Source organism: Heterodontus francisci, chromosome 30 (genome assembly GCF_036365525.1).
Source record: "Heterodontus francisci isolate sHetFra1 chromosome 30, sHetFra1.hap1, whole genome shotgun sequence".
Lineage (NCBI taxonomy): Eukaryota > Metazoa > Chordata > Chondrichthyes > Heterodontiformes > Heterodontidae > Heterodontus > Heterodontus francisci.
The window spans coordinates 15,805,761-15,826,968 of record NC_090400.1 but is presented as its reverse complement, the minus strand read 5'-3'; the positions used below and the strand labels follow the sequence as shown (position 1 = coordinate 15,826,968).

Here is a 21,208-nt window from a genome sequence, read left to right as displayed (position 1 = left end):
TTTGGAAAGTGTAAAAATAGATAAGTCCCCTGGGCCAGATGGGATTTATCCTAGGATTCTCTGGAAAGCCAGGGAGGAGATTGCAGAGCCTTTGTCCTTGATCTTTATGTCGTCATTGTCGACAGGAATAGTGCCGGAAGACTGGAGGATAGCAAATGTTGTCCCCTTGTTCAAGAAGGGGAGTAGAGACAGCCCTGGTAATTATAGACCTGTGAGCCTTACTTCGGTTTTGGGTAAAATGTTGGAAAAGGTTATAAGAGACAGGATTTATAATCATCTTGAAAAGAATAAGTTCATTAGCGATAGTCAGCACGGTTTTGTGAAGGGTAGGTCGTGCCTCACAAACCTTATTGAGTTTTTCGAGAAGGTGACCAAACAGGTGGATGAGGGTAAAGCAGTGGATGTGGTGTATATGGATTTCAGTAAGGCATTTGATAAGGTTCCCCACGGTAGGCTATTGCAGAAAATACGGAAGTATGGGGTTGAAGGTGATTTAGAGCTTTGGATCAGAAATTGGCTAGCTGAAAGAAGACAGAGGGTGGTGGTTGATGGCAAATGTTCATCCTGGAGTTTAGTTACTAGTGGTGTACTACAAGGATCTGTTTTGGGGCCACTGCTGTTTGTCATTTTTATAAATGACCTGGAAGAGGGTGTAGAAGGGTGGGTTAGTAAATTTGCGGATGACACTAAGGTCGGTGGAGTTGTGGATAGTGCCGAAGGATATTGTAGGGTACAGAGGGTCATAGATAGGCTGCAGAGCTGGGCTGAGAGATGGCAAATGGAGTTTAATGCGGAAAAGTGTGAGGTGATTCACTTTGGAAGGAGTAACAGGAATGCAGAGTACTGGGCTAATGGGAAGATTCTTGGTAGTGTAGATGAGCAGAGAGATCTTGGTGTCCAGGTACATAAATCCCTGAAAGTTGCTACCCAGGTTAATAGGGCTGTTAAGAAGGCATATGGTGTGTTAGCTTTTATTAGTAGGGGGATCGAGTTTCGGAGCCACGAGGTCATGCTGCAGCTGTACAAAACTCTGGTGAGGCCGCACCTGGAGTATTGCATGCAGTTCTGGTCACCGCATTATAGGAAGGATGTGGAAGCTATGGAAAGGGTGCAGAGGAGATTTACTAGAATGTTGCCTGGTATGGAGGGAAGGTCTTACGAGGAAAGGCTGAGGGACTTGAGGTTGTTTTCGTTGGAGAGAAGGAGGAGGAGAGGTGACTTAATAGAGCCATATAAGATAATCAGAGGGTTAGATAGGGTGGATAGTGAGAGTCTTTTTCCTCGGATGGTGATGGCAAACACGAGGGGACATAGCTTTAAGTTGAGGGGTGATAGATATAGGACAGATGTTAGAGGTAGTTTCTTTACTCAGAGAGTAGTAGGGGCGTGGAACGCCCTGCCTGCAACAGTAGTAGACTCGCCAACTTTAAGGGCATTTAAGAGGTCATTGGATAGACATATGGATGAAAATGGAATAGTGTAGGTCAGATGGTTTCACAGGTCGGCGCAACATCAAGGGCCAAAGGGCCTGTACTGCGCCGTAATGTTCTAATAAGTCTAATAAGGTCTCTGGCAATGCTGCTGTAAAGCTGGGCCTGCAGGAGGTATATGAGAGTGAGACCATGTTCAGTTTCTTTCCAAAGCACCCTTTGCTCTCTCTGCTGCTGCAAGTGGTATGGCTGCTTGGAAAGTGCATGTGTATCAACCTGTATCCCAACGCTGTGAGGCTAATATACCATCACCATATAGGCCTTCCTGCTCTCTAATTTACACAACAACAATTTCTTGCATTTATATAGCGCCTTTAACATAGGAAAATATCCCAAGGTGCTTCACAGGACATTATCAAACAAAATTTGACACCAAGCCACGTAAGGTGATATTAGGACAGAAGGACCAAAAGCTTAATCAAACAGACAGGTTTAAGGAGTGTCTTAAAGGAGAAAAGAGAGGCAGAGAGGTTGAGGGAGGGAATTCCAGAGCTTCGAGCCTTGACAGTTGAAGGCGCGGCCACTGATGGTGCAGTGATTAAAATCGGGGAAGCTTAAGAGGTCAGTATTGGAAGAGCGCAGGCTGTCGGGGTAGAAGCGGTTACAGAGATATGGAGAGTGAGGCTTTGGACGGATCTGAAAACAAGGGTAAGAATTAAAAAATTGAGGTGTTACCAGACTGGGAGACAGTGTCGGTCAGGGAGTACAGGGGTGATGGGTAAACCAGATTTGGTGCATTAACATATGGACAGCAGAGCCTTTGATGAGCTGAAGTTTACGGAAGCTGCAAGGTGGGAAACCAGCTAAGTGAGTATTGGAATAGTTCTGATGAAAGGTCACAGACCTGAAACGTTAACTCTGCTTCTCGTTCCACAGATGCTGCCTGACCTGATGTGTATTTCCAGTACTTCCTGTTTTTATATTGGAATAGTTGAATTTGGGGGTAACAAAGACATGGATGAAAGCCTTGGAGCAAGGCACTGACTAACAGGGTGTTTTCCATTGCATTTCATTGTAAGACACTTCTCCGTTTTTCAGGATGAGTCATTAATCCGTTCTTTTCTGGATAACACGCTGACCTCCAGACTGGGAATCCGTATGCTGGCGACACATCACCTTACCCTGTATGAGAATAATGTAAGTACACAACAAGACAAGAAAGACCTTCAACAGCCTGTTCAGGAACGCTCCACTGTAACTCTCACCACTTTTTTTACTGGTTTAGTTCAATTCCGATTCTGGGAGACTGATGTCATTTACAAAGCAATATCAGGCACCCTTATCTCACTTGCAAATTTGTCGACCCAGCTTTTCGGTGAAGAATTGTTGTAATGCCAGGATTAAACAAAACAAGCACAAGCCAGTCTAAAAGCAGAGTGTGACTGGTTCTTGGAAACAAGGTGCTTGACTGCTCCTTTGCAACTAAAAAGATTGTGCAGAATCTGGGAGAGAGAATTCCTCAAAAGGAAGCACAGAAAATGAGTGTACTGAAAAGATCCCATGGAGTTAAGCTTGTCAGCTGTGGCTCCTGCTAGGAGCTAAGCAAACAGCGTGCTGTCCCTCCCAGTGACTCCATCTGGATAAAGTGCTGATAATGTTTATGATTAAATTGCTAACCACAGCAATTATGGTGTAGCAACACATACAGAGACACTCTGAGAGATAGCGAGTGACTGCTGGGAAAGGGAGGTGAGTTGTTAATGAGGACAGTGGTCAGAGGTGGTAAAGGACACTATGTCAGTTTGAATGTTTGATTGAAAATTCCAAAATCCCCCCTCCAGCTGCTTTTAGGCAAACAATAGTCAATGGATTGCTTCTGCACCTCTGCGCGTGCCACTGTGTGATCAACCTCCTAAAAGAGGCAGCAGAGCACCCAAGGGTGACTCAGTCCATGTCTTTATTCAGTTGAGATAAAGTTACATTCTGTTCAGCACATTCTTTGACATGAATGTTGAGGTTGAGATCTTGCGCGCTCCAGCTACTGGCCACTAACTCAAAACTAACGTTTTCTGCCCGAGACTCAGTGTGGGAGCACAATGTTGGCAGTGATCACTGCTCTGAGAAATAACATTTACCTATAATCAGCTAAATAAAAAGGTGACACCATGGAATGGAAATGAAAGAAAGATTTGCATTTATATAGTACTGTTGTATGAAATGTGACAACTAATTTGTGCACAGCAAGGTCCCATGAACAACAATGAGATAATGACCAGCTAATCTGTTTTTAGTGAGGTTGGTTGAGGGATAAATGTTGGCCAGGACACTAAGGAGATACACCCGGCCCCTGCTCTTCTTCAAAATAGTGCCATGGATCTTTTAAGTCCATCTGAAAGGGTAGACAGGGCCTTAATTTAAAGTAGTGCCTGAAAGGTGACACCTCCAACAATGCAGCCCTCCCTCAATACTGCACTGGAGTATCGGCCTGGATTTTGCACTCAAGTCTCTGGAGTGGGGTTTGAATCCAGAGCCTTCTGATTCAGAGGCAGGAGTACTACCACTGAACCATAGCTGATGTTCTTGGTTCTGCGGCCTTATTCCTTCCACATTAATGAGTGCCTGTAATTAGCTATGTCACAAATGGATGGAATGTATAGTCACATCCATAACTAGCTATAATGTAGTAAAACTAAGTACTAGAAGAAAGGATGATCTCAGGGCACCTCAGAGCTATGTTCATTAATTCTCTTCCTGATTCCTCCATCGAGCTTTACTCATTATAGCCTGAATCAGTGGTACATGTGTGAGACTGGGAAATACCATTGATCTCCTGATCCCGAACATATTCTGCATCTTTGGAAGGATATGTTGATAGGGTGAGATGAAGTTCAGTGAGAGGAAGCTCATATGGAGCATAAACACCAGTTAGACCCAATGGCTTGTTTTTGTGTTGTAAATTCTATGTAATCTTGTTCCTGAAGTACTTTCCTGAAGTCTGTTCCTCTATTTTCTTTCCGCAGCCTGACTTTGTGGGAATTATCTGCACACGGCTGTCTCCAAAGAAGATCATTGAGAAATGGGTAGATTTTGCTCGGTGAGTCCCCCAGTTTTATAATGGAAGTTGAAGTTGGAAGAAGTGCAGAAGGTGTTGGGACTGGTTCTCTGAGTACGGGCTGGCGGTGCAATGCCTCGTGGATTGCCAATGCTGCTGCCCACGAATCTTCTGTCAAGTGAATTTGGTGGACAGAAAATTGGGAGCAGTGCATCGGTGATTTCCCAAGATTCACCCCAGGCTGACTAGCATTCTCACTGCCAGCTCATGCTTGGAACATCGGCTTGATCTGTCACACTCTCACACATGTCCTTCTCCAACCAGTCATAGGTTCTGCAGTTGTATTCAACAGGCTTTACCTTCACTACATATATCCCATGGGAAGGGGATGTATAATAATGATTCTCCCCATACAATATATTCAAACTACCAAGAGAAAATAAATCACTGACCCACTCATCAATGTTACATGGCAGTAAGTCCTGAATGCGAATTATATTATGTAGTGACACTAATGATTTTAATAGACAGTACAAAACCATGGGTCAGAAGTGTCTACTCAATTGCAAGTTCATAAAACATGGCCTCATCTAATTTTTGAAGCAGATTACATTCCAGAAACTCACTCGCCATCATCCATTTCTCAAATTCAAGTTCTCTCTGCCCCTTCCCCCTCTCTGTGTCGATTTTCAAATGATATCAATGCATAAAATAACTGCTGGGGCTTCACTGACTCCCTCTGAATTTTGCCCTGTTTGAGGTTTGGTTTTAGTTTGATTTATGTATGAAATTTGGTCTTGATATAGTGATTTAAACTTTAATGCAGTGTATTTTGATACGAACTTGCTGTGGAAAAGGTAGGATGGTTAACTGAAGCAGAAATGTAAGATGCTGGAAACACAGCAATTCCATCAGCATTTGTAGGGAGAACAGATCAGTCAAACATTTTGCACACTGAAAGCTAGCTGTATATGATGTCCAAAAGGCTGCCTGAGTGTTTGCTGCATTTTTCTGTTTTTCAGATCTTCAGCATCTGCAACTTGTTGCTTTTTTATTACAAAGTTGACTAGGCCTTGTGTCGTCTTACACTTATTCCTAAATTGCATTATATTACCTGGAAGGGGCATCCTATAGACAGATTGTATAGGTCCTATAACAAAAGATGTGCATTTATATCGTGCCTTTCTGTGCCAGCACAGACACGATGGACCGAATGGCCTGCTCCTGTGCTGTAATCATTCTATGATTCTTTCATGGCCTAAGGATGCCCCAGTGTGCTTTACAATCAATGAAGTACCTTTGAAGTGAAGTCTCTGTTGTGTTGTAGAAAACATGGCAGCCAATTTGTGTACAGCAAGCTCCCACAAACAGTAATGTGATATTGATCAGATAATCTGTTTTAATGATGTTGGTTGAAGGATAAATATTGGTCAGGACACTGAGCAGAAATCTCCCTGCTCTTTCTTGAAATAGTGCCATGGGATCTTTCACGTCCGTCTGAGAGAGCAGACAGGACCTTGATTTAACATCTCATCTGAAAGACAGCACCTGCAGCAGTGCAGCACTCTCCTCATTATGCACTGGAATGTCAGCCTGCATTTTATGCTCATCTCTGGAGTAAGCCTTGAACCTACGGCCTGCAGGTTCAGAGGCGAGAGTGTTACCAATTGAATCATATATAAAGCAAGAAATTCAAGCAGATGAGCCACCCAGTTGTCCCCGCACACTTCTAGCAGGGAGATCAAGAGGAGCTTGGCCTAGACCTGGAAGTAGGTTACCTCTCTCTCTGTGACTTTTATTTTGGCTGGTCTCTTTGAGGAATTGTATCTAAATCCCAGATTGTAAACTTACTTCTTTGTATATAGTATACAGTAAATGGCAGAACCCTTAGGAGTAATGACAGGCAGAGAGATCTGGGCGTATAGGGCCACAGGTCACTGAAAGTGGCAACGCAGGTGGATAAGGTAGTCAAGAAGGCATACGGCATGCTTGCCTTCATCGGTTGGGGCATAGAGTATAAAAATTGGCAAGTCATGCTGCAGCTGTACAGAACCTTAGTTAGGCCACACTTAGAATATTGCGTGCAATTCTGGTCGCCACACTACCAGAAGGATGTGGAGGCTTTGGAGAGGGTACAGAAGAGGCTTACCAGGACGTTGCCTGGTCTGGAGGGCATTAGCTTTGAGGAGAGGTTGGATAAACTCGGATTGTTTTCACTGGAACAACGGAGGCGGAGGGGCGACATGATAGAGGTTTACAAAGTTATGAGCGGCATGGACAGAGTGGATAGTCAGAAGCTTTTTCCCAGGGTGGAAGAGTCAGTTACTAGGGGACATAGGTTTAAGGTGAGAGGGGCAAAGTTTAGAGGGGATGTGCGAGGCAAGTTCTTTACACAGAGGGTGGTGAGTGCCTGGAACATGCTGCCAGGGGAGGTGGTGGAAGCAGATACGATAGCGACGTTTAAGAGGCATCTTGACAAATACATGAATAGAATGAGAATAGAGGGATACGGTCCCCGGAAGTGCAGAAGGTTTTAGTTTAGACAGGCATCAAGATCAGCACAGGCTTGGAGGGCCGAATGGCCTGTTCCTGTGCTGTACTGTTCTTTGTTCTTTGTATCCATTTCCTTCTTTAGGATACTCTGGGGACAACTGTATCTTACCGTCCTGTGTGAGTAGATAGTGAGGTAGTCTGATCTAATTCCATTTTCTAAATGCACTTGATAGGAAATGCGGAGCAGCATACTGTGCTCCCATAAGAATTGCTTAACTCCTGATTATATTGTGGGACCACTTTGAGTGGAAGTGCAATATGATCTCTTTTCATGTATTGCCCTCTTTTTGCAGTGGGGCAGATTAGGAGACAATTGATAACACTAGAACAGCCAGACACGTCCTAATATACTGGTGACGCCAGAACGTTGACGCGTGTGTAAATTCACTTTTGATACTAGAACAAGTACACAGGTGCAGATCCAATGTCCAATGAATATGATTCCACAGTACAAAAGGGCCAAAGTAATCCATTAACCGATTTGATTTGTAACTGGTTCAGAGATTTAAAAGTCTTATCCTCTGGACTTCAGCGCAGAGAATAGCTGAGAACTCTGAGCAGGAAACCATGCAGCCTATGCATTACCACTACTTGGAACCTCATCTGGACTGAAGTTATTTTAAATTTTTTTTTTCTTGCAAATATATGACACTTAAATAGAAGCCCTGGCTTTATGATATTTTAGGAATTGAAGAATGAGTATTATCTGGAAATGGTTGAATCATGTTGAAGAGGGAAAGGTATGCAGTCTGTTTGGCAATGAGCAGGCGGTTTTTTGGCATGTCGAGGGCAGAGGAAAGGCTGACATTCCTGCCATTGCTCTTTGTGTGATAAAACGCTTGTTAAAAATAAGTACACAGCAGGGTCCTTGACCTCGTTAGAAGCACTTAATCACACTAGAAAAGAATATTCTTTTTTCCTTTGTCTCATTCTCACTATTTTTACTGTATCTCCATCTATTAACTTTGTGAATAATAAGTGCTAGAACACAGGCAACCCACCTACAACTGCCCATGTGACTACTTCCTGACTTCACCTATGCTGGGGTGGGGGTGAGGCACAGAACAGAGGCAAAGGGAAAATTAAACTGTAAATTGCTGTTGGCTAAACTATAGAGGCCTGGAAATAGGCTTGTCTGCTGGACCTAGAATCGGTGAGTAGCAGTGGGGAGGTGGAAATGAAGGAATTGGATAATGTCCTTTGTGGCTCTTTGGCCCCAGTTTTTTCCCTTCCTCACCTGAACTATTAATTCACTGTGGTGTAGGTTCAATGTGTGTCAACCATAACCTAACTTTGCTCAAGCAGTCAGTTATATGGGAGCCCAGTCAGTGAATACTGGCATGCTGTTCACTCATGGTGATACTGTAGCTAATCTTGTTGTTGTCTCTTGTTCTACACATGCACTTTCTGGCTAACGTCACTGGATAGCAATAAGAAATAGCAATCCAGGCTGATTTTCCCCCTCACTAGTGCAGGAACATTGCTGAGATTCAGTCACTTGTTGGTTCTGTGGCAACTTTCATGTCTTAATGACATCCTGAATTGTTTCATTGCTTATGAAATTCTAAGTGAACTGTTGTTCTGTGGGGACACTGAGCAGCCAATTTGCATACAACAAGATCCCACAAACCCCATTGAGACGCATGTCCAGTTAATGTGTTTTTGACGGATGAATGTCCACCTGACCAGGTAAAGTATACTGGCAAATGCATTTACCATCTGAGCCATCCTGCAAGTTCCCTCTGCAGCTGTCAAGACACATCGAGGGCACCCCATGCTGCCACTGTGATACAATAGGTAAATTGGTGTGTCAAATTATGTTGAGTCAGGCCTGAGTCATATAATCTGCTGTGCCAGCTCGGATACTCCAGATGTATAATTTACACAGTGACCACGCTCTGAGTTCTTTCCTTGCTGTTGTATGAGCTGTCATAGCATCATAGAATAGTACAACACAGAAGCATGCCTTTCAGCCCATCAATTCTGTGTCAGCTCTTTCAACTGGAGCAATCCAGTTCGTCCCACTCCCTGCTCTTTCCCCATATCCCTGCAATTTTTTCTCCTTCAAATATTTATCCAATTCCCTCCTGAAGGCTACTATTGAATCTGAGTCGACCACACTATCAGGCAGTGCATTCCAAATCCTAACCACTTGTTGCATAAAAACATTTTCCCTCTCATCACCTCTGATTCTTTTGCCAGTCACCTTTAAATTTGGGTTATTGACCTGTCAGCCATTGGAAGCAGTTTCTCTTTACTTACTCTATTCAAACACTTCATGATTTTTAAACAGCTCGATCAAATCCCCTCTTAGCCTTTCTTCTCAAAGGAGAGCAACCCCAGCTTTTTCCGTCTATCCACGTAACTCTAGTTCCTTATCCCTGGAACCGTTCAAGTAAATCTCTTATATATCCTGTCCAAAGCCTTTACGTCCTTCCGAAAGTGTGACACTGTACTTCAGTTGGGGCTGAACTAATGTTTTATTCATAAATTCCTGGCTTCTGTATTCTGTGCGACTATTTATAAAGCCCGAGATCCCATATGCTTTATTAACTGCTTTGTTAACCTGTCTGCCACCTTCAAAGATTTGTGCATAAACACCCCCAGGTGTTCAAGTGTCCCCTTTAAAATTGTACCATTTAGTTTATGTTGTCTCTCCTCATTCTTCGTACTAAAGTTTATCACCTCACACTTTTCTGCATTGAATTTCACCTGTCATGTGTCTGTTCATTCCAACAGCCTCTCTATGTCCTCTTGAAGTCTATTACTATCTTCCTTACCATTTACTAAACTGCAAATTTTCCAAATTGTGCCCTGAACCCCCCCCCCCCCCCCCCCACCAAGACCAAGTCATTAATGCATATCAAAAATAGTAATGGTCCTAGTACTGAACCCTGGCAAATGCCACCGTATACATCTCTGCATTCCGAAAAACAGCCATTCACCACTCCTGTTTTTTTCCCCTTAGCTAATTTTGTATCCATGCTGTTACTGCCCCTTTTATCCCATGGGTTTCAATTTTGCCAACAAGCCTAATGTGTGGTGCTTTAATAAAGTTACTAAGTAGAGGCCAGGTATTCAGAGCAGAAGTGGGTATGCAAAAGAAATCAGATAGTCAGTCACCTTAACCACTCACATGCACCTCCTGGTGGTTAGCAATAGAATTGCCCTGGTGGAGGCAGCAGGTCTCTGTGTATCCCATTAAGTGCAGGAGGTGCACTGTAGCAGGATGGAAACTTGGAGAGAAGTGAATTGCAATGTGGGAGAAACACTCTCTGTCTTGCCTATCTGTCCTTGAGTGTCATCCGTAACTCAATTGGTAGCACTCTCGCATCTGAGTCAGAAAGTTGTGGGCCCCATTCCCGAGACTTGAGCATTAATTTCTGGGCTGACACTCCCAGTGCAATACTGAGGGAGCGTTGCACTGTTGATGGCGCTATCTAATGGATGAGAAGTCAAACTGAGGCCCCGTCTGACACTCAAGTGAACGTAAAAGATCCCATGACACTATTGTGACGCAGCACAGGGGAATTCTCTCTGGTGTCCTCATCGAATCTGACAGCACAGAAGGAGGCCATTCGGTCCATGATGCCTGTGCAGGCTTTTCAAAAGAGTTATCCAAATAGTCCCACTTTCCTGTTCTTTCCTCATAGCCCTGCAATTTTTCCCTTTTCATGTATATATTCATTAGCCTTTTTAAAGTTACTATTAAATCTGCTTCCTCTACCCTTTCAGGCACTACTTTTAGGATCACAGCATCATAAAATTTTCCTTATCTCCCCCTGGTTCTTTTGCTCATTATCTTAAATCTGTGTCCTCTGGTTATTGACCATTCAGCCATTGGAAACCGAGTCGATGAGGAGAAACTAACAGAAAGCTTCACAAACCTATCAAAATCCTGGGGATTACCATTGATAAGAAACTGAACTGGACCAGCCACATAAATACTGTGACTACAGGAGCAGGTCAGAGGCTGGGAATTCTGCAGCAGGTACCTCATCTCCTGACTCCCCAGTGCCTGTCTGCCAACTACAAGGCTCAAGTCAGTTGTGTGATGGAATACTCTCCACTTGCCTAGATGGGTGCAGCTCCAACAACACTCAAGAGGCTCGACACCATCCAGGACAAAGCAGCCAGCTTGATTGGCACCCCATCTACAAACATTCACTCCCTCCACCACCGACACACTGTGGCATCAGTATGTACCATCTACAAGATGCACTGAAGCAAATCACCAAGACTTCTTTGACAGCACCTTCCAAACCCATGACCTCTACCAACTAGAAGGACAAGGGCAGCAGACGCATGGGACCACCATCACCTGCAAGTTCCTCTCCAAGTCACACACCATCCTGACTTGGAACTATATCGCCGTTCCTTCACTGTCGTTGGGTCAAAATCCTGGAACTCCCTTCCAAACAGCACTGTGGGTGTACCCACACCCCAAGGACAGCAACAGTTCAAGAGGCAGTTCACCACCACCTTCTCAAGGGCAATTAGGGGTGGGCAATAAATGCTGGCTTTGCCAGTAATGCCCACATCCCATGAACGAATAAAAAAATCACCTGGCCAATATTTATTCCTTAACCAATATCACTAAAACAAATGATCAGATTACTGTTTATGGTAGCTTGTTATGTGCAAATTGACTGTCGTGACTCCTACATTACAACAGTTACCACACTTCAAAAGTACTTTAATGGCTGTGAAGTGTTTTGGGACCTCTTGAGGTTGTGAAAGGCGCTATATAAATGTGTAATCCTTCTTTCTATGTTCTCAGAAAGCCACAGACTGATGGACTGCAGTGCTGAATTTCATTGGAGAGAGGGCAATCAATATTGTCACTAAACCAACAGCTTCATGGTCACTTTTACTGATACCAGGATTTTATTTTAAAGTTGAATTCCAATCCTCAAACTGGTATTTGTACTCTGCATTGCTAATCCAGTCAGATTAGCACATGTATCCTCCACTTTAAAGTGAGAAGTGTAAAGGGGGGAAATGTGCTGGATACTGTGATGAGTTAGTTCTGGCAGTGACCCAGTGGGGAATACTGGCTGTGTGCAGTACTTACCTGGCAGGGGAGAGACCATGATCAGTGACCTTTGATCCTGCAGGTGCTGTTCTTGTGCTTTTGAGTTTTTTTTGGGTTTCAGTGCTGTTTTTACGGCATTTCACCCTTTGGGGTTTGGAGATCTACCGTGATTGTTGTTTTCTTGTTGGTTGGGGTTTTAGTACCTGTCCCAGGAAAGCTTCAAGCAAAGAATGACTGCAACCAACACCAGAGCTCCAGGCCAGGAGGTGTGTAACACTGTTAGGTGGTGGTGAAAGATAGCGAAGGAGGTGTACCCACTGACTGCGCCGCCGCCTTTTAAGAAAATCCTGATCGAATACTGGGGATTCCTAGCTGCGGACATCTTCTGCCTGCAGGACTTCCCCCGAACTGGATATTTCTAAGTAACTTTCAAGAATGTGGTGGGATGCATCGTTCCTGAAGGTGTTCAAGGGGAGAGGAAACCAGGCGCCGCTGTCTATCCTCACTGCGGAGCCACTCTTTACACTGCTGTCACAATGCAACTGGGTGGTGACAATCCACCTCTACAAACCCCATGAGCCTGTCATCAATGTGCTCACTTTCCTCACCAGGTACGTATAGGTGGCCGGGAGCAGCACCAAGGTCAAGGACCCCTTTGAGATTTGGACCAGCAAGCGGCAGGTCAAGGTCACCTTGAAGGTGGACGCCAATGGAGCCGTCATCCATTCTCCCTCCAGCTTCGCTATCGGGGGAAGTCGAGGCTTCTTGGTCTATGCGGGGCAGCCCAGACTTTGTCAGACCTGTGGCAAATCTGGTTATGTGGCAGCTAACTGCAGCACAGTTGTTTGCAAGAACTGCAAGAAGGAAGACCATAACACAAAGAACTGTAAAGAGTAAGTGCTGTAACCTGTGTGGTGGGGCAGGCCACCTCTACAAGACCAGCCCCAAGCACTGCCTCAGTTACGCACAAGCGGCAAGGTCCAAGGAAAGGCTGGGCAAAGGAATAGTGAACGTGCCTCGTACTGCAAAGGAGACAGCAACCCTCCCCACAGTGAGGAAAATCCATCTAAGAAGGAGAGGAAAGGGGAGGCAGCTGCAACCAGTGACCCAACACCTACCCTGTGCCCAGAAACACCACCTCAATACACAGAACCCATGGAGGAGGAGGAGGCAGTAGTGGGACAATCAGAATAGTGGCAAGTGGTCAAAAGGAAAACCACAGAGAAGAAACCCCCAAAAAAAGGAACAGGTCACCACCCAAACCAGTGGCAAGAGGAGGCTACCGTCTGAAACTGGCTACGGCAGCTGCTCCTCATTGGACGAGGAAGGGCCGGAAAGATGGCACATGCAAAAGGAGTGGCAGAATGCAAAGGAGCTGGAAGAGAAAGCCCCCCTCCCTCCACCATCTCCATGGCACTGGAAGCAGCAACCCCAAAGCGCTGAATCCAGTGAGATGCCCAGCGCACCCCAGCTCCAGGAGACCGAGAGCAGCGAAGCGTCCAGTGCACTCCAGCTCTGGGAAGCTGGGAGCAGAAACGTCCTCGAGGAGGAACAGAGGGCAAAGACACCACCAGCAGAGGACAGTCCAAACCTTGTTGATTACAACACCCCCCCCCCCCCCACAATGTCACTCCAGTGGAACAAACCCCCTGTGAGTGACCAGAAGGGTTTTCTGAGCCCAACGCATGTGCAACAGCTTGTGTACGCTATGGGTATGCAGGAAAATACCCAAGGACTGGGACTAGCAAGGACACTTGGTGTGGTAAGCAACATCCAGTTTTAAATGGGTATAAAGATTGCTTCTATTAACGTGCGTAGCGTTAAATCCACTACGCAATGTGTTTCGACCTTGGGTTACCTCGCCAAAGTCCAAGTCGACCTACTGTTTCTGCAGGAGTGTGGGATACCACACCTTAGCACTTACAGGCAGTGGTCACGATAGTGGTCCCACGGGCTGTCGATCTGGTCAGGGGGAAATGATTCCCGTTCCTCTGACCTGGGTATTCTGTTGCGAGGCGGCAACTTCATCATCACGGAAGTTAAGGAGGCGGTGAGCGGTTGCCTCCTTGTAGCAGATCAGAATGTGCAACAATGCTTTGCTGTGGTTAATCAACGTGTATGCCCCTTTCCAATACAGCGAGTGGTTGACCGTCCTCCAGCAGCTCCCACTGCTGCTGGCAACGTCCAGGCCGGACATTCTAGGCGGTGACGTCAACTGCATCATTGATGCAGCTGGACGATCTGGCAGTGACGACAGCAAACTGGACGCTACGTCCAGATTCCTAATAGAAACAGTAAAAGTTGCCAAGCTGCACGACATCCGCAGCAACCCTGCAGACGGAGCGCAGCGTAGATACACTTGGTCGACACCGGACGGGTCTGCCTGTTCCAGAATTGACTTCCTGTTTGTGTCTCGTGCATTCACGGTTAGATCCATTGATGTCAAGCTGGTGTTCTTCTCTGACCACTGCCTCCTACTGGCCGACTGTCGCCTACAAGACGACCAGACCAGCGTGTTGGCAGGGGGACATGGAAGTTGAATGTAGCACTGCTGACCCCAGAGAACATTGAGGAACTCAAAAGGGATTACATGGTTGGAGAACCATGAAACCACTCTTTGAGTCTCTGGTGCACTGGTGGGAAGCGATCAAGGCGAACATCAAGAGGTTCTTCATCCTCAAAAGGTGTTCAGAAGGTGAGAGAGAGACAGAGGAAAATGTCTCGACTCCAGAAAAGAATGCAGAATCTGCTCCGGCTACAGTCGATTGGGGTCGAGGTCAAGGAGGACCTCCATGAGGTAAAGAACCAGCAGGCCTCGCTGTTTGCCATGGAGGCCACCAAGATCATCTTCTGGTCCAGAGTCTGCTCTGTTGATCAGGATGAGACGTGCTCGTGTTTCTTCTTCCAAAAGGTACACGGAGAGAGCTCTGTGATCAGCAGTCTGAAGCAAGAGGACAGCTCGGTGATGTCGTCGCAGTCTGACATACTAAGGATCAGCAAATTCTTTAATGCCGGGCTGTACGACGTGAAGCCCACGGACAGCACGGCCTCCCAGTCCTTCCTGTCATCTGTCACGGAGGTCTTGGGTGACAGCATGCGGGAGAGTCTGGACAAAAAGTCATTTGGCAGAATGACTCATCACCGGAATTTTTAAACAAGCACCAAGACGTAGCTTGGCTTGTGGTGAGAAGGGCCCTCCCTGTCAGATCCTTTCTGCATGCCCGAAATCTCACCTCCTCCACACACTGCCCTCAAGGTGTCTGTAGTGGGGAAGAGACTTTTGCCCACCTCCTTCTGGAATGTGCCTTTGTAATGCAGGCACGGCAAGAGAGGCAGTGGTTTTTGTCAAGGTTCATCCCGAGCAGCTGCGTAACAAAGGAGTCTGTGCTCTGCGATCTGTTGCCAAGGATGTATACGCCGACAAATATCAACTGATGCTGGAGGACCATCAACTTGGTGAAAGGCGCTCTTCGGTCTGCCCAAAACTTTCTGGTCTTCCAGCGCAAAGAATTGTCCACGACCGAGTGTTGCAGACTGGCACATTCCAAGGTCCAGGACGGTGTGCTGAGGGACGCACTAAAGCTTGGGGCCGCCTCACTGTGCCATAGTGAACCGAGGGGCTGGAACCTGTGTAAAACCCCTCGGGCTGTACACACCAAAATATGTTTTTGCTGTGTAATGCAAATGTACATTTCATGTAAAATGAAATGGAAGGGTTGTGAGGCAACTCTCGTTCTGTATTGAAGAAAACTGATTTCTTTTGCACTTTCTGGAATGTCAACTTGGAACTGTTGTGTAATTTTTTTTTTTTTTACAGATTTTTATGAATAAAATATATTTTTGGGAAAAAAGTGTGCAGTATTTATAATGGGCCAGCCCATGTCTTTTGGAACTGTTTTCTTCAGCGAAGGTGGTGTTTGCTTCATTTTGACTGGCTTATGTGCCAGAGGAAAGGACTTAACTGCCCAGGAAATATTTAAAGCATCTGCTTTCACACAAGCGCTCAACTTGTTTATCTAACTCAAGTTTGATGTTTGCAATGAGAATTGCAGCTTGAAGAATTTCTTGTTTGTGCTGTCTAAAGCTAGAATTATTGTGAGAAGTGTGAAGGGGCAGGATTGAAGAAATTGATTTATACAAAGGGGTTATTTGAATATGGATTGAATAAATGCAAGTAGGTGGATTTATTCACAACATTTTGGACAGATAGAAAAGAAGTTGAGTTTATAAAGTGTATTGTTATGTCTCTCAAACCTTTTCAAGTGCTTTGTGTTTCATAACATTTTTTGAACTGCACTTCCTGTTCTGACATAGCAAAGGACAGCAGCTATTTTGCCCACAGCACTGACCCACAAACAGCACAGTTAGTGCTGTTTTAGTGCAGCACCTGTGGAAGAGCCTGTCACTCCAGAATTGGCCTTTATAGCCACTCCAGGCGCTGCTTCACAAACCACTGACCACCTCCAGGCGCGTATCCATTGTCTCTCGAGATAAGGAGGCCCAAAAGAAAAGAAAGAAAAGTAGAAAAAAGAAGAAGTGATACTGGTTGAGGGATAAATGTTGGTCAAGACACCAGGAGAATTCCCTGCCCCTAATGCCATAGGATCTTTAATGTTTAACACTGTAACCAAACGATGAATTATTTTTAACTGAAGAAGAATGAAATAAATATTTTTGAATTAAAATACTAAAAGGCAGAGAGAGGGAGAAGGAATAGGATTAGAGCAGATTGCTTTGATGCACAGCCACAGTGGGCCAAGTGATTTCCTCCTGTGCTGACGTTTCTCTGATTCGGTGAAGGCTGAGACACTTGCAGTTTGAACTGGATTTTGGAAAGTGCTCAAAGAATTTTTAAACCAACTTTAATCAAAATGTAAATATTAAGCTGATCATGTGACATTAACTTGATATGATGAATAATACCACCAGTTTGGGCTGAGGTTCCACGGTGATAGCCAATGGGAAATTGTCTTGATTGCCAGTCCTTGCCTTCCTGCTGTCACTTACATGTGACGAAGGAGCAACAGACTATCTTCCCTTCTCGGGGAAGTGGTGGGGGGCGGGGGGGGGGAATAATGCGAAATTTAAAGCAATGGAAGGATGAGGCACCAGCCCTCCTGTACCTGATTTTACAGTATTTTTCACCACTGTACTGCCCACTTAGGGTCCCTTATAGCTGAGGAAAATCGAGCTCCTGTTCTCCGTCATGCTGCCTCTGGCCACAGATGGCAACTGTACAAATAACTCTTTGAAATGTTGAGCTCGATTTTTGAGATTAAAGGCCGCCTTGGGTCTGCAAATGAAACCCAACCCAAGCCCGACAGAACCACATCCGACTCCGAGCCCGACCCGGCCCAAGTCTTTTCATTTTTTTCCCCCCACGTCCGAGCCGACCATCAGTTAACCTACCTTCCGTTTTTCACGTTGCTAATCGGCACAAGCTTAAAAAAACTAACAAAACCACCTTTCAAGTCCAAAAAGTACATTAACATTGGAGCCGCTTACTGGAGGTGGTGATAAAGTGTGTCCGACCCGGCCCGACCCGAGCCCGAATGTCCGACCTGGAAGTGCGACCCGACCCGAAACAGACACATGTCATTGGGTCCGGGTCGGGTAGCCATGCTCTAGTTGAGATGGTTGAAAGTCAAAGTTCAACGTACAAAGGCTTCGCTATATTCTGAGTGTGCATTCTGTATCTGTACCATTGAATATTTTGTATACCTCAGCCTCCCTATATTCTCCTCCTTACTAGATCAGACAGTGTAGACTTAGAGTCCTTTAAGGTATAGAAGGAGGCCATTCGGTCCATCAATGCTGTGTGCCAGCTCTCTGTAGTGTAATCCAGTCAGTCCCATTCCCCCACACTTATTGCTATAGCCCGGCAAGTTTATTTCCTTCAAGTGCCCATCCAATTACCTTTTGAAGTCATTGATTATCTCTGCTTCCACCACCCTAGTAGGCAGCGAGTTCCAGGTCATTACCACTTGCTGCGTAAAAAAGGTTCTACCTCAGATCCCTCCCACATCTCTTGTCCTAAACCTTAAATCTGTGTCCCTTGTACCATCAGTTAATGGGAACAGTTTTTCTTTGTCTAACTTATCCAAACCTACCAAAATCTTGTACACCTCTATGAACTCTCTCCATAATCTCCTTTGCTCCAAGGAGAACAACCCCAGCTTCTCCAACCTAACCTTGTAGCTAAAATCCCTCATCCCTGGAACCATTCTGAAAAATCTCCTCTGCACCCTCTCAAGGACCCTCATATCCTTCCTAAAGTGTGCTGACCAAAACTGGAAGCAGTACTTTGGTCGTGGCCTAACCAGAGCTTTATAAAGGTTCGGCAAAACTTCCCTGCTTTTGTACTTAATACTTCTGTTTATGAAGCTCAAGATCCCATTTGCTTTGCTGGCCACCTTCAAAGATCTATGCAAATGAACCCCCAGATTCCTCTGCCCCTACACATTCTTAAGAACTGTGCCATTAAATCTATATTGCCTCTCCCCATCCCTTCTGCCATGTATCATCTTACACTTCTCTGTATTGAATTCCATTTGTCACTTCTCTGCCCATTCTGCTAGTCTATCTATCTATGTTCTTTTGAGTCGATTTGTATCATCCTCACTGTTTGCCACTCCTCCAAGTTTGGCATCTTCAGCAAATTTTGAAATTTTACTCTCTATTCCAATATCCAAGTCATTTATACATGTCAAAAAATGCAGTGGTCCTAGCACGACCCTTGGGGGAACACCACTGTCAACCAACCTCCAGTCTGAAAAATAAACGGTAACCACAACTCATTGTTTTCTGTCCTTAGGCCGATCTTTAATCCAAGCTGACAATGACCCTCCTATTCCATGAGCCTCAATTGTGTTGACCAGCCTTTTATGTAGTACTTTGCCAAACACTTCCTTAAAATTCACATAGACAACATTCACCGCATTCCCTTCATTAACCTTCACTGTTACTTCATCAAATATTCAATTAGATTAGTCAAGCATGATCTGCCTTTCACAAATCCATGCTGGCTATCCTTAATTAGCTCAAACCTCTCCAAATGCTTGTTGATTTTGTCCCTGAATCTTGTTTCTAAAACCGTACCCACCGGTGATGTTAAACCGACTGGCCTGTAGTTACTAGGACTGTCCTTACACACTTTCTTGAATAAGGATGTCACATTTGCCACTCTACAATCTTCTGGCACCTCCCCCATATCCAAGGAAGATTGGAATATTATGGTAAGCCCTTCCACTATCTCCACCCCCAATTCCCTTATCTACTCTAAGCATAGGCAGCCTTTCCAGAACATGTTGCCTCTCAATTTTCACCCCATCCATTACCTCTACCATCTCCACTTCTGCCAATGTTTTTTGTCAGCATCCTCCTCCTTAGTAAACACCAATATAAAGTATTAACTTAAGCATTCTAGCCTTGCCTTTTGCCGCTAAGCATTTATCACTGTCTTTGTCCCTAATAGGCTCCACCCTGCCTCTTACTACCCACTTACTATTTATATGCCGGTAGAAAATTCTGGGGTTCCCTTTTATGTTGACTGCCATTCTATTCTCATATTCTGTCTTTGCCAATCTTATTTTCCTCTTCACTTCACCTCTCAACTTATTGTATTTGACCTAGTTCTAACTTGAAGAATTCATCCGACATGCATCATACACTTTTTTTGTTTCATCAGATTCTCTATCTCCCTCTACCTCCCTCATCATCCAAAGAGCCCTGGTTTTGGTTCCTCTAACTTTCTTCCCTGTTGGATGTACCTAGCCTGTACCTGAAGCATCTCCTCCTTAAAGATCACCCATTGTTCCGATACAGATTTTCATGTCAGTCTTTGGTTCAATTTTACCCTGGCTAGATCCCTTTTTATCACATTGAAATTAGCCCTCTTCCAATTTAGACGTTCTACTTAAGATTGTTCCTTGCTCTGCTCCAAACCTTATGACATGAAGATCACTCTTACCCAAGTGCTCCGCCGCAGACACTTGGTCTCCTTGGCCCACCTCATTCCCCAGCACCAGGTCTAGCAATGCCTCCTTCCTAGTTGGACTGAGAACATACTGGTCAAGGAAGTTCTCTTGAACACATTTCAGAAATTCCTCCCCCCTTACCCTTCACTCTAACACTATCCCAATTGATATTTGGGTAATTAAAGTTCCCCAATATCAACTGTAAACAGTTCTGTGATTTCCCTGCAGGTTTGATCCTCTATTTCTCACTATTTGGAGGCCTATTGAATATCTTTAGTAGTGTAATCATACCCTTTTTTGTTTCTCAACTCTAACCAAATGTTTTTGCCCCCTCAAGGACATCCTCTTTTTCCAACACCACAATGTCTTCCCTAATCAGTACTGCCACCCCACCTCCCTTTTTTCCTTCCTTATTTTTGCTGAACACTTTGTATCCTTGAGTATTAGTTGCCCAGTCCTTGCCATTTTAAAGCACATTTCCGTTATTGCCACCACATCATATTTCCACATGGTTATTTGTGCTTGCAGCTCACCAACCATATTTACCACACTTGTGCATTTACATACATGAATTGCAAATCTGTCTTTCTCGCAGTCCTTCTTGCTCTGCTGCTATCTAATATGGTACTTCTCCCTTCCCTAGTACGATCCAACACTCTCACTTTATGCGCCTTATTTCTTTTTTCTACTTCTTTATGCTGGTGCCCATCCCCTTGCCAATTTACTTTAAACCACACTAGTGAACCTTTCCATGAGGACATTAGTCCCAGTCCTGTTGAGGTGCAACCAGTCCCTTTTGAATAGGTACCTCCTGCCCCAGAACTGGTCCCAATGCCTCAAGAATCTGAAGCCCCCCCCCCCCTGCACAATGCTTCAAGCCATGCTTTGATCCTCCCTATCTTCCTATTCCTAGCACGTGGCACTGGGAGTAATCCAGAGATTACTATCTTCGAGGCCCTACTTTTTAACCTCCTCCCTAGCTCTTGAAAATCTGACTGTAGGACCTTAATACTTGCCCTCTCTATGTTAATGGTACTGCTGTGTACCACAGCTTCTGGTTTATCCCCTTCTCCCTGCAAATTATTCTGCACCCTCTCTTCTTACCTGAAGTTCGAGGCAGCGGCAGTCAGTGGCAGACCTGGGAGGAACTGGGACTGGAGCG

The 21,208-nt window shown here is 45.0% G+C and overlaps 1 protein-coding gene across 2 annotated transcripts in view; it reads left to right on the top strand.

Moving 5' to 3' along the window:
• The window catches only part of bckdk (branched chain ketoacid dehydrogenase kinase), a 139,298-nt gene that overhangs the window by 37,959 nt on the left and 80,131 nt on the right, over positions 1-21,208 (top strand). For both annotated transcript variants that reach the window (XM_068010129.1, XM_068010127.1), the window contains exons 6-7: positions 2,529-2,627; positions 4,451-4,524. In XM_068010129.1, coding sequence (XP_067866230.1) covers positions 2,529-2,627; positions 4,451-4,524 — 173 coding nt within the window. The remainder of the gene's footprint in view (positions 1-2,528; positions 2,628-4,450; positions 4,525-21,208) is intronic.